The 12,260-nt window shown below is 45.4% G+C and overlaps 1 protein-coding gene across 1 annotated transcript; it reads left to right on the top strand.

Annotated features, from left to right (window-relative positions):
• The first annotated feature begins 7,227 nt into the window (after nucleotides 1-7,227).
• On the top strand, nucleotides 7,228-8,463 carry tmem200b (transmembrane protein 200B). The gene has a single exon (XM_013916025.1). The coding sequence runs from the start codon at nucleotides 7,228-7,230 to the stop codon at nucleotides 8,461-8,463; it is 1,236 nt and encodes a 411-aa protein (XP_013771479.1).
• Nucleotides 8,464-12,260: the final 3,797 nt, after the last annotated feature.

The raw sequence follows: 12,260 nt of genomic DNA, 5'->3' as shown, positions 1-12,260 counted from the left end.
GTGTGTGTGTGAGTGAGTGTGTGTGTGTGTGTGAGTGAGTGAGTGAGTGAGTGAGTGTGTGTGTGTGTGAGTGAGTGAGTGAGTGAGTGTGAGTGAGTGAGTGTAAGAATGCCTGTGTCTTTGTCACCAGTGTACTTGATAATAAGAGAAGCTGCAGCGATGACCCCAGAAGCCGGGGGGCAGACATCTCGGCAACATTTGCGCTCCCACCCCAGCAGGAGCAGCAGGGGGGCCCCAGCTGGGGTGCCAAAGGGTGGAGGTTCCAGAGGAAACAGGCGGTCGACCCCACGTATCACTGATCCCTCAGCTAGAGTGTGACAGTGAAAACGGTGCTTAAAGGCACAGAATAAAACACTCTGTGAATGTGGATTGTTGCAGTGTTCAGCCAGAGTAGACAAAGCACTTTATGACTACATTTACTACAGTTTATAGCTGAATTATGGATGAATCTGCTCATTGTTTCCTTCATTGATCAATTGATTTGTAATGAAGGGTGAAAAACCCTATCAATAGTCCACTAAATGATTATCAATGTGTTTTTTTGTCAATCACTCAACAGATTAATAATAATAACTTTATTTCCATCCATCCATTCACTTCTGCTTATCCTTTTCAGGGCTGCGGGGGGCGCTGGAGCCTATCCCAGCTGTCGTAGGGCGAGAGGCGGGGTACACCCTGGACAGGTCGCCAGTCTGTCGCAGGGCCAACACACAGGGACAGACAACCATTCGCACTCACGTTCACTCGCACATTCACAGCTAGTGGCAATTTGGGTTATCCAATTAACCTATCCCCACAAGCTGCATGTCTTTGGACGGTGGGAGGAAGCCGGAGTACCCAGAGGGAACCCACGCAAACACGGGGAGAACATGCAAACTCCACACAGAAAGACCCCGGCCTGATGGTGGAATTGAACTCAGGACCTTCTTGCTGTGAGGCAACAGTGCTAACCACCGTGCCACCGTGCTGCCCGTAACTTTATTTGTATAGATATTTTTTAAGTAGACATCCAGACACATAATCAACGTTCATTTCAAAGATTAAGGCTAACAAGTTTCAGCAGTTGTTTGAAACAATAAACAAAAAGCCAAACTGTTGGACAGTTTGGGCGACACAACCTCAAAAGCACGATCACCTCTGGCTTTAAAATCAGAGTAGCGGTGATAAGATCTTCGGAGCTTTGCTGTATAAACACAAGTCTGTCCATGTACAGCCTCATATGTTAATAACAGGATTTTTAGGTTTATTCTGCGTTTTGCTGGAAGCCAGTGAAGGGATGCAAGAACAGGTGTGATATGTGTGATATGTGTCCTTGGTGCTGCGCTCTGCACTAGCTGGAGACGAGCTACAGAGGACTGAGAGGTCCACGTCAAGGCGAGTTACAAAAGAAAGGCGGGAGAAAATTAAAGTGTGAACGCTGCACACAGTGACTGCAAAGCTTTGATATTTCTGAAGTGATGGAAACAAGACTGGCTGAACTTGAGTTTCAAAATTCAGATGTTGGTCAAAAAAGAGTCCAAGTTTTTTAAACAGATAATTAGGTGAGTAATGGCTGTGCTTGTAGTTTAAGACGATCTTTACCTGATTTGTCTGCAAAAATCTCGCAGACAAATAGTTTGAGAAGAAGAATAATGTGGAAGGCCTCAAAAGTACTACACCTAAAAATATCAACTCTGTTGAGACTGAGATGTGTTGAACAATAACAGGTCACGTGTGAAGAGAAGAACAGCGTAATAAGACACCAGGACGTGGCACATGCTGAAACTCCGTGTAGCTGACTGACACTACCTGCCGAGAACAAAGACGAAGCTAATGAGCTGTGGCTGCCAGCCGAAGGAAATTCCCCTGTGAGGTCCGACCCACGAGTTATGATGACCCTCGGCAGTCAGGGATCATTATGTATTTTAAATGTAATTAACGGCAATAAGTTTATTATGTATGGCAGCACGGTGGCACGGTGGCACGGTGGTTAGCACTGTTGCCGCACAGCAAGAAGGTCCTGAGTTCAATTCCAACATCAGGCCGGGGTCTTTCTGTGTGGAGTTTGCATGTTCTCCCCGTGTTTGCGTGGGTTCCCTCCGGGTACTCCGGCTTCCTCCCACCGTCCAAAGACATGCACTTAGTGGGGATAGGTTAATTGGATAACCCAAATTGTCACTAGGTGTGAATGTGCGAATGAAAGTGAGTGCGAATGGTTGTCTGTCCCTGTGTGTTGGCCCTGCGACAGACTGGCGACCTGTCCAGGGTGTACCCTGCCTCTCGCCCTATGACAGCTGGGATAGGCTCCAGCGCCCCCCGCGACCCTGAAAAAGGATAAGCGGAAGCGAATGGATGGATGGATGGAAGTTTATTATGTGCATAGACATGAAACACAAACGTGCTTTGATAGTCCTTAAGTATACTCAGAGCCATCTGTCCTCTTGCATTAACTAATAACCCTTCACTGTGCTGTCACATAAATGCAGGATTACCAAGCAGTGGAGCTGATGGTCTTAAGCTAGTCCACATTCTGATGTTCTGCTAATGTGGACTCGGACTACAAAGGTTTATCAAAGCGTTACAGAGTCCCAGGACTATGCTTTCATCTGTAGATCATTTGATCCAAGAATCTAATCCATCACCTGGTGAAGCTCTTAACTCGGTGCTGAGGTGTTTAATCTGTAACATCTCATTTTTGGATGGTAACCTTTGAAGTATCCAGCACCTCTGTGAGCGCGCCCACGAGTCCAGGACAGCACAGAGAGGAGAGTGTTAGTGCAGCGTTATAGGTGCACCCGAACGGCTCCCTGTGACTCACACCTCCGCTACTTGTTGAGGGACGCTGCTGCTGTCACACGAAGCACCCGTGCGCACCTTTATTTTCAAATCCGCGTGCATGCGTGCGCGCGCGCAGCAGGGCTGCTTCCTGCTCACTCCGCGGTGCTGGTGCATGGAGGCGGCTGGGCTGGGCTCTGCTCGGCTTGTGTCCGGCGGAGTTGACGGAGTCAGCGCGGTGTCCCTGCTGCGGATATGTGGGAACGGGTTTAGGGCTTGGCTCGATTCAGCCCTTAACCTTATTCGGAGTCATGCGGACGTCGGGTGTCTTCAAACTACCACCGAGCTGCAACAGGAACTCCGAAATCCAGGCAAGTTCACAGAAGTGTCGGAGTGTGTGAGTGTGAGATTGTGTGTCTGTGGTGGTGCAGTCGGAGCAGCTGGGTGACATGAACTCTTTCATTCTGTGGGTCGGTAACGGTGCCGTGAGCTGCTGTGTTGTCGGAGAGGAATGCAGCAGCTCGGTCATCAGACACATTCCATGTCTGTTCAGTGTCAGTGCAGATAGTCCGGCACGGCACGACAGTGCATGGCTATCCGTAGTTGAGGGACGCCTTATCCCAGTCAGTTGATAATGCTGTGCTGATTTTCACCACAGCATTCTTGCAGCTGCTTCATTTCCCTCCGTCTGGGCTCCACGGGCTCAACAAGCTGCTGCATTTGACTGACACGGTTCCACCCGTGTGCACCAGCGAACGCTTTCGCATTTGTTCATTTTCGTCATGTATCACAACTTGTGGCTTCTCGGGAATTGAATTGATCCAGACCAGCTTCCTCTGCCGACTGTAAACTGCAGATGCACCGTATGACTGGGTCAATGACACACTGAGTGCGGGCTTCCAGAGCCACACTGTAGAGAAAGTCCTTTCCAGCAGACGCTGCGCTCCTGTCTGTGTCATTCCTGCGTAATTACATGACCACAGGGTAATCGGAGTTCAGCGCATCATCCGGATCAGGCGTGCATTTACCGTCATGTGCAACCATGCAGCATATCACACCCTCACCGACACAAACTTGTGCCACAGCTGCTGAATGCAGTCTGCTGCTTCTCTCATTTTTCTTACTGCAGCGTTAATCCCACGGCAGAGGGGAATACAGATGTGTGTGTGTGTGTGTGTGTGTGTGTGTACTGGTCAGCACATTTATTTAATACATGGAGATTTAACGACATTTGGTTATCACATGACCAGGGGATAGCTGTGATGTCATCAGTTGATCATTAAGAGAAAATGATCTGTTCAAACTTTTAATGTTTGATCTTATAAACAGAAATCTACCAGTGACGTGTGTAATATTTACCCTGTGTGAAATCAAAGGCCCGGCCTGACGTCAGCCACTAACTCGTGGCACTGGATGTTTTTGTGTTGCCTTCTGAATGTCGTCCTCATGATTAACTTCTTCACGACTTCCTGTGTCTGTGGCCTCGGATGAAATGGTGACATGACTTTTTTCCATAGTCAGATTCTTTAACACTGACAGCCTGCTTACATCTCACATTAAGGCGCCTGTACTGATAAAATACTTTCCTGATTGTTTGCATGAATGAATTCATTGCTTTTTCATGTAGGACGCTATTGTAGGGATTGTTGATATAATATCTAATATATAATACAGTTGTTAAAGAATTTAATATCACTGGGAAGTTCACTTGAACATGACAGTATCATTGGGCACAGAAATGTGTGTTTAATGCATGTACTCTTTATTACTAAATACACACAGGCTCTTCTTCGTGAACAGAAAGGTTTTGGGTCCTGCTGATATCCACCCTTTCCTCACATTTTCCCAGCAGGCGGTAGTCAGTCTATCGTAGATGCCTCATCTGAGCTTTTATGATAAAATCAGCTGCCTGATAAAACAAGTTCAATGAGAACAGTGAGACTGATGTCGGACATTAATGTTGTTTCTGTAAAACGTAAAAAATGTTTTATATACAAGTCTTTCCACAAAAAGCTGGATGTTGTCTGATGAACCCATATTTTATTCACAATAAAACATATTTAACGTGTTTAAGAGGTCAAGAAAGTTGAAAAACCCAAGGAAACGTATCAACAGACAATAGGCAGGTCAGTGCTTAAGTAAAAAGAATTTGCAGTACAAACACGAGACGTGCAGTGGTTTCAGAACTGTAGCAATAACGTACTTAATGATGGGTTAAGGTACCCACTCTTATACTTGATTAAGAGCAGGCACCCTCATATGTCTTTAAGATTTAGAGCTGAGTGCATTATTACTTTGTGTATTTGGCACTCTTCTTAAGCATTCACAGAAGGACAAAGGGAACATTTTACGCTCTTTGGTGCATGCTGCAGTCACTGCGACTGGCTTTTCCATTTCACTTTTCTTTGTTCATTACTGTACAGGAACTTAGGAAGAACAGCAAATATGTGAGTGCTTCTGTACTTTTGTTTGTACCTCATTTAATTTACAAGCTCTCCACAGATGTGGACGTTTGAAGGTTTTGGTGATTAACTCTGGGGAAAAACACACTGTCAGGTGGCCAGTAATAAATAACTACAGTGAGCTCTGGCAGGTCTAAACATATGAATAAGTAAATACTAAAACTGAAAAATACTCCCATTACAAAATATTTTTGAAGTCCTCTTCAAATATTATTCATTTCAAACATTTGCCCCCGTGTCTGTCCTCAGGCTGCCATCTCTGGTTTTCTTGTGCAGTGATAACATGAAGGTTTAGATTAGCATTAATTTTGGCATTAGCCTTTGTAGCCCGAGGACTGAGAGCGTGATAGAGCTGGGCGATAGAACGATAACGATATGTATCGCGATATAACTTTTACTCGATAGAGAAATTAAGCTATCGCGATAGACCTCGCCGCTCTTGTCCTCTTTAAAAAAAAAAAAAAAAAAAAAAGGTCGGCCGATCCAAATTAAGTAGCGCAGAGCCGAACCAATCACAGCCGCAGCGTCACGTCGCGTGACTTGTTACGTACAGCACAAGTGCCAAGCCGCACGTGTGTTTGTTTGGGAAGCAGCCAGCAGGTAATGGAGGAAATGAGTGTGCCGACTAGAAAAATCAACCGAGCGTGACCGAAGAGAAAACAGATGATGGTTCCAATGCCGGAGAGATTGTCGAACGGAAGAGCCATAGAAGTTCCGTAGTTTGAAGGTATTTCGGCTATTTCAAGTCTGACAAAAAACAGAGTAGCGTGCACTGTAAATTGTGCCAAAAGCAAGTCTGGAAATACAATAAACTGGTGCATGCGTCACACTGTGCGCCACGTTATTGTTTCGGTGAAATGAACTTCTACAATACTGTTACTGTTAATTCTACTCTCTGCAGTGTTTAAATGCTTACATATACACACAGTTACTGTCCCTCCACACATACGACTCGGTTCTGCTTCTATGCCCCAGCTTTGTTTACTTTTTCCACCGAGGCTTCTAGACTTCTGATTGGCCAACATTTCGGCACGGTTAGGAATCTAGCGCCACCTGCTGCTTTGGCATGTTCATAGCAGCGTTTTCCTTCATTTCTGCCTTTATGTGTGGACGGGATTATTTTTAAAACCAAAACGGAAAATCTGTGTTTTCAAAAATACCCGTGTACGTGTGGACGTAGCCTCAGTCTCTGACTGGAAGCGCTAATTCGTCATTCGGCTTTAGTCAGACTAAAGTAACTTTTAAACCTGTTTAAAAAGCTCAGCTATACAACAAGGAGAGATCGAGAATTTCCTTTTAGTTCTCAGTTTATTTGATATTGACAAAAGTTAGTCAGTTTTGTCTGTTCTTCTGTAAAACAAACTAAGATTTATTTTTAGAATTAATATTTTGTTTCTAAGTGGAATTGACAGTTTAGTCTGTTTCGTTTGTTCTGTTTTGAAACTTAAACACTTTAGCGGCTGCCTTTTGTGTAGTTTGCAATATTTGCCTTTATTTATCTGAAAAAGTCTCATGTTCCTTAAGTACATCTACCCTGTTGAACTTATTATGGGAAATAAATATTTAAATCAAAACAAGCTGCTGATAATTTCACATTTTACTTGTGAGCAACGGCACATTTAAATCTTACAAATATAGTTATTTGGCTTATATCGTGATAGATATCGTTATCGCCTGAAATGAAAAAAACATATCGTGATATGAAAAAATCTCATATCGCCCAGCTCTAGAGCGTGACAAAGGTGGGTTAGTGGTGTGTATCACTGTCTGCTGCAGTTTAACAGTATCACCAGGGAGATCCAGACCGAGCTTCACTCAGACAGCCACAATGAATGTGTTCACTGTCACCTCAGCCACCATGAAAAAGTTCAGACATCTCTGTACTGTGAACATAGTTGCAGGCATTGCATGTGTTTGAATGAACAGAGACATTAACTCTTTACATTTCCTCCTTCCTAAAGCACTCTGACGGGTTGTGACTCAGACCAAGAGCTCTGGACTAATCTGTGCCATGAAGACCAAGAAGTCTCAAGCAGTTAGGCCAAGCTCACCTGCCTGCCAACCAAAGTCTCGCTTCACCTTACGAAGTAGAAAGAAGAAGGAGAGGTTGATCCGAGGCAAGCTTCGCATCCGCTCCATGCCTGGAGCGTTCCTAGTGCTTGGCGTGGTTGTGGTGGTTGTTGGCACTGCTCTGGCTGTGGCAGGATACTGGCCCTATCAGATATCAAGGTCGTCCATCCTGGGAGCTGCAGATAGGGAAAGCGCCTCTGAATCACAGACTTCCGGCTGGAGTCTGGGACCCAAGGGCTTCCTGTCCACAGCCAGTCTCATTCACAGTGAGAGGATGAAGCTGTTGGGACCAGTCATCATGGGGGTGGGTCTCTTCATCCTCATATGTGCCAACACTGTCCTGTACGAAAACAGGGACAGAGAGACTCAGATGCTGGTGGCCCAGATGCGCAGTGTTATCTGCTCCGTGTCTGCGGCTGTGCCTTCAGCTGACCTTAAAGAAATAGCAGCAGCCAATTCGATGGCCAAACACTACCAGTGGGTTAGCAGTCTACCAGCTGCCCATCTCAACATTCTCTGTCTGCAGCAGCTGGCCACCTCTGAGCCCCTGCTCCAGAGCAGAAGCACCGTAGACCAGGGGCACAGCATGGAGGGTTTCTACCAGCAAGCTGTTCTTCCGATGGAAGGCCTCCACCACCAGGAGTCAAAGCCTCCGTGTTCCGCCAAAGCTTCCCTCTCCAGCTCATGCAATTCCAGTCAGACTGACTTTAATGCACAGCTGGGTGCTAAATGTGAAGAGAGAGCCAGCTGCAGTTCACACACTGGCCCACTTGTTAAGACCAATGTGTGCCTGGTATCTGCAGGCTCCATGTCCACCTTAGGGGTGGATGAAGTTGATGTCCCAGCTGCTCAACCAAGGCGCTGCCACAGTATGAGCTACAGGACTAACCCTTACACAAAGCGAACTGGTAGGTGTATGGAGAGAGAGCACATTCAGGCAAATCAGCTTGAAGTCACTCGTATGGAGGCGAGCTCACAGGTTTGTGTAAACGTTCTTGGACAGGTTGCCGATTCTGCAGAGCAGACTCACCAAAGCTGGCCTCGGCTAGATCTGGGCAACGGCAGACGATACCTGAAACTGGAGAACAAAGAAGACTCGGTGGAAAAACTGCTGGACCAGTTGGAGCACCAGTGCTCTCAGGGGGATACAAGTTTTGGATCTGGGCCTTTCCAGTGATGGCTGCAAACCCAGAATGGAATAATTATATCTCGATTTGATTTTAGTTTTCACTTCTGTGCAGGGCAGAGAATAACCGAGCCCAGGAATATTTGGAGTACGGCATTTCTATGAGCTCTTTCCCAAGCTTCAGTGGAGTATTGATACACAGCGTTTGCTTGGCTGGATGTGGCAGATGTTTTCTATCATTCAAGGAGATGAACAATATACATCCCCTACACTGATGCAGCTGAGGGGATCACAGTGTTTACTTCTGCTGTTTGGGTTGGCAGCATTGCAATAAATCAACTTGTATGTTGCCAAAATGTGTTTGCCTGTTTCTGGAACACAGCATGCACACAGTAAAAGGAGAGAGAGCAGGAAGAGAGACTGTTTACACTGTGCAGTCAGTTCAGAACCAAACTACTCGGACTCCGGAGTCCATAAAGAGAAATGCAACCAGTGTATGAACATGGGACTTTTTTCCCTATTCCAAATGCAATGCATGACAGTGATGTACAATATGCAATATGTTGCATCTCAATTCTTATGCAAGTGATGTCATTGTTGGTTTTATATGCATAAGTAATAACAAATGGTTATTCTGATTTAAAACAACTTGGATCTTATTCTCGTGTGTGTATGTGTGTGTAGATAGGTGTATACCCATTTTCCTACAGAATCGGTCATGATAACATTGTGCCAAACATCAGAAGACCAGCAGTGTCAGCCTGTACTTCATGTTTGCTGTTCTAGTGTGTTACATTAAGCACATCACTCATAGCTTCAAAAGGACCTTTAATGGTAAAAAACTGCAACAAAGAGCCAACACCCGATCCTGCAGCTGATGACTGTTGACTAATTTTCTGTTATTTTAGCTACTCCATAAAATGCAAAACATAACATTTTAATTACATGTGTCTTCATTAAGGTTTGATGTCTCGTTATTTACCTTTTAGAGCAGTTCACAAACATTTAATAGTGGTTTATAACCCACGTTAATCCACATTAACATTTAGCAATGGCTGCTTGGGACTACCGTATTTTCACGACCATAAGGCGCACTTAAAAGTCTTAGATTTTCTTCAAAAAGTACGGCGCGCCCTATAGCGCAGTGCGCCCTGTGTGTTGTAATGAGGACGTAGTAGAGAACACCATGAGAACGCTAAAGGGTGAAGTGTGGCCGAGTTGGAGGAAAGACTCGAGCGGTGGATCATCGAGCAAAGAGCGAGCGGGAGAAGCGTTTCGACGGTCACCATTTGGCTAAAAGCAGTTTCACTTTCACTTTTTATGAAACGGTGCCATTTTTCCATCCGGACCAGGACTACGGTAGCGCAGCAACTTCCAGCGGATTATAAGGAAAAGCTGGCCATCTTCCGCCCCTACTGCAGCAAACACATTGGCGACAAACACATCCAGCCCAGCCACATCACAAACATGGACGAGGTCCCGCTCACTTTTGACATCCCGGTGAGTCACACTGTGGAGAAGAAGGGGACCAGCACGGTAGCGATACGCACAACGGGGTATGAAAAGTCTTCTTTCACTGTTGTGCTTGGCTGCCATGCTAATGGACAGAAACTGCCGCCTATGGTGATTTTTAAGCGAAAGACTTTGCCTAAAGAGAAGTTTCCAGCAGGAATCATCATTAAGGCAAATGAAAAGGGCTGGATGGATGAGGAAATGATGAAAGAGTGGCTGAGGGAGGTGTATGTAAGGAGACCAGGTGGTTTTTTCCACGCATCACCATCGCTGTTGATCTGTGACTCTATGCGTGCCCATCTCACAGCCGATGTGAAAAAACTTGTGAAGCAAATGAACTGTGAGCTTGCTGTCATTCCGGGAGGCCTGACAAAGGAACTCCAACTGCTGGACATTGGTGTGAACCGCCCGTTCAAAGTAAGGCTGCGAGCGGCCTGGGAGCGATGGATGACCGGTGGAGACCACAGTTTCACCAAGAGTGGAAGGCAGCGCCGGGCGAGTTACGCCACAATTTGCCAATGGATTGTAGATGCTTGGGCTAACATGTCTGCTGGCACTGTTGTTCGAGCTTTCGCAAAAGCTGGCATCGTTTCCGAGGAGCTGCACGGCACGGAAAGTGACTCTGACGGTGAAGACAGTGAACCTGGCATGTTTGATGGAGATTTAGCGCAGCTGTTCAATTCAGACACAGAGGATGAGGACTTCGATGGGTTTGATGATAAAAATGTGAGTACCGAACTCAGGTTTGCTCCCGCTTTATTTTTAAATACGCATACGATACTTGTATGCGCCCTATGGTCCAGTGCGCCTTATGTGTGTGTTAAATACAGTAAGGGCACACATAACTGAGACTGCGCCTTTTAGCACAGTGCGTCTTATGGTTGTGAAAATACGGTATAAGATATTTGTTAAATGATTGTGTATGAAAGCAAAGTGCTACTAATTTAGTAACTAGTCTGTCTGATCATTTGGTTAGTGTTTTGGTCATGACTAAAAATGGTGACCAAACCTATGACAATAAGATCCAAGTTAACAAAAAGATTATTGAAGGAAGAATTGTTCGTTGTGCTTCTCCTGGTGAATGCAGTATCATCTTGTAATGAATACAGGGATGCCCCCTTCTTCTGGTGTCCAGTCGACTCTTTCATAGTGTGCCCAGTATTTATGAGGAGGGTGACCAAGCCCCCACACATCTTCCACTCTCGTCACATCATCCTTTGATCAATGGACTGAATGGATTGTGTGGACAAGGCAACCCTGCGACTCCACTTAGATTTAGTAAGGTTGCTGTTACTGCATACAGCTGGGTGTGTGTCATAGAGGAAGAAGACGATGAATTGCAGTCTCCTGGGCGCTCCTTATGTGCAGATGTGCAGGGGCCATCGCTCCATGTTCCTTTGAATCAACACTACTCTGCTTTTCTTTTTGTCTGTGCTGCCTGCTCTGTATGCCACATGTATCTACATGCATACCAAGCAATATGTGCAGAACAACCACTGACTGCCTTGCCCTGTGCTGGACACCAAATTATATAACATTACCATTCCCGTGTTATAAATATAAGGCAAAGCAAAAGTAACATCTTTGCTGTCATCTCATTTATGCACACTGTCCTCTCTACACATATCACTGACAATCCCATTCTTCACAGGAGACCTTGTATATTAAAAACATAGAACTGGGATCTGGACTTTCGCATCCCTCCCGAAATCCTCCAGTTGCAATTATCCTCAGCAAAGCCTGATGTATAGCTCCATATCCCTCCCCTCTCCTTAGCTTTTATTGTTCCTTCAGGGCAGGTATGCAGTCCCTCATGATCTCCTCTTATTTAATTGGTCGTTTACAAGATGGCCTCTAGGTTTCTAACAGCTCATAAAGCTAGCAGCCAGGACCTCCTGCGCTCTGTGGCAAAAGTACAGGAAAGTAGAAAATTACAGAGCTGCAAAAAGGTGTAGATGTGAAAAATGAGATCATAATTTAGAACTTTTGTGCCAGACATCGGGTCTTGTTGTCATTTGCTCAACTGGTCTCTGCAAGCTGTCTCCACACTGCCAACCAAAGCAACGAGAGTAGAGGCTTCTGGAGTGAATGGCTTTGTTAAGCATTCAGCATTCAGACACAGTCATTTGCACATAATTGTTACTGTCCATTAGCTAATGTAGCCAAATACATTAGGATCTGGGAAGCACTGAATAGCAGCATGTGCACAAGAGCTGAGTAATTATTACCACACCAGCACATGTCAGTTGTGATTATACTGGCTTCCTGTTAAATCCAGAATTCAAAATCCTGCCCCTCACATACAAGGTCTTAAATAATCAGGCCCCATCTTATCT

This window comes from Pundamilia nyererei, unplaced genomic scaffold, assembly GCF_000239375.1.
Source record: "Pundamilia nyererei isolate P.nyererei 1_Seehausen unplaced genomic scaffold, PunNye1.0 scaffold00434, whole genome shotgun sequence".
In the NCBI taxonomy this organism is placed as follows: Eukaryota; Metazoa; Chordata; class Actinopteri; order Cichliformes; family Cichlidae; genus Pundamilia; species Pundamilia nyererei.
Note: the sequence above shows the minus strand (reverse complement) of the source record. Positions and strands in the feature narration are given on the sequence as shown.

What these genes read in the sequence shown, in the direction of transcription:
- tmem200b (XM_013916025.1), top strand. Translation starts at nt 7,228, where the DNA reads ATGAAGACCAAGAAGTCTCAAGCAGTTAGGCCAAGCTCACCTGCCTGC.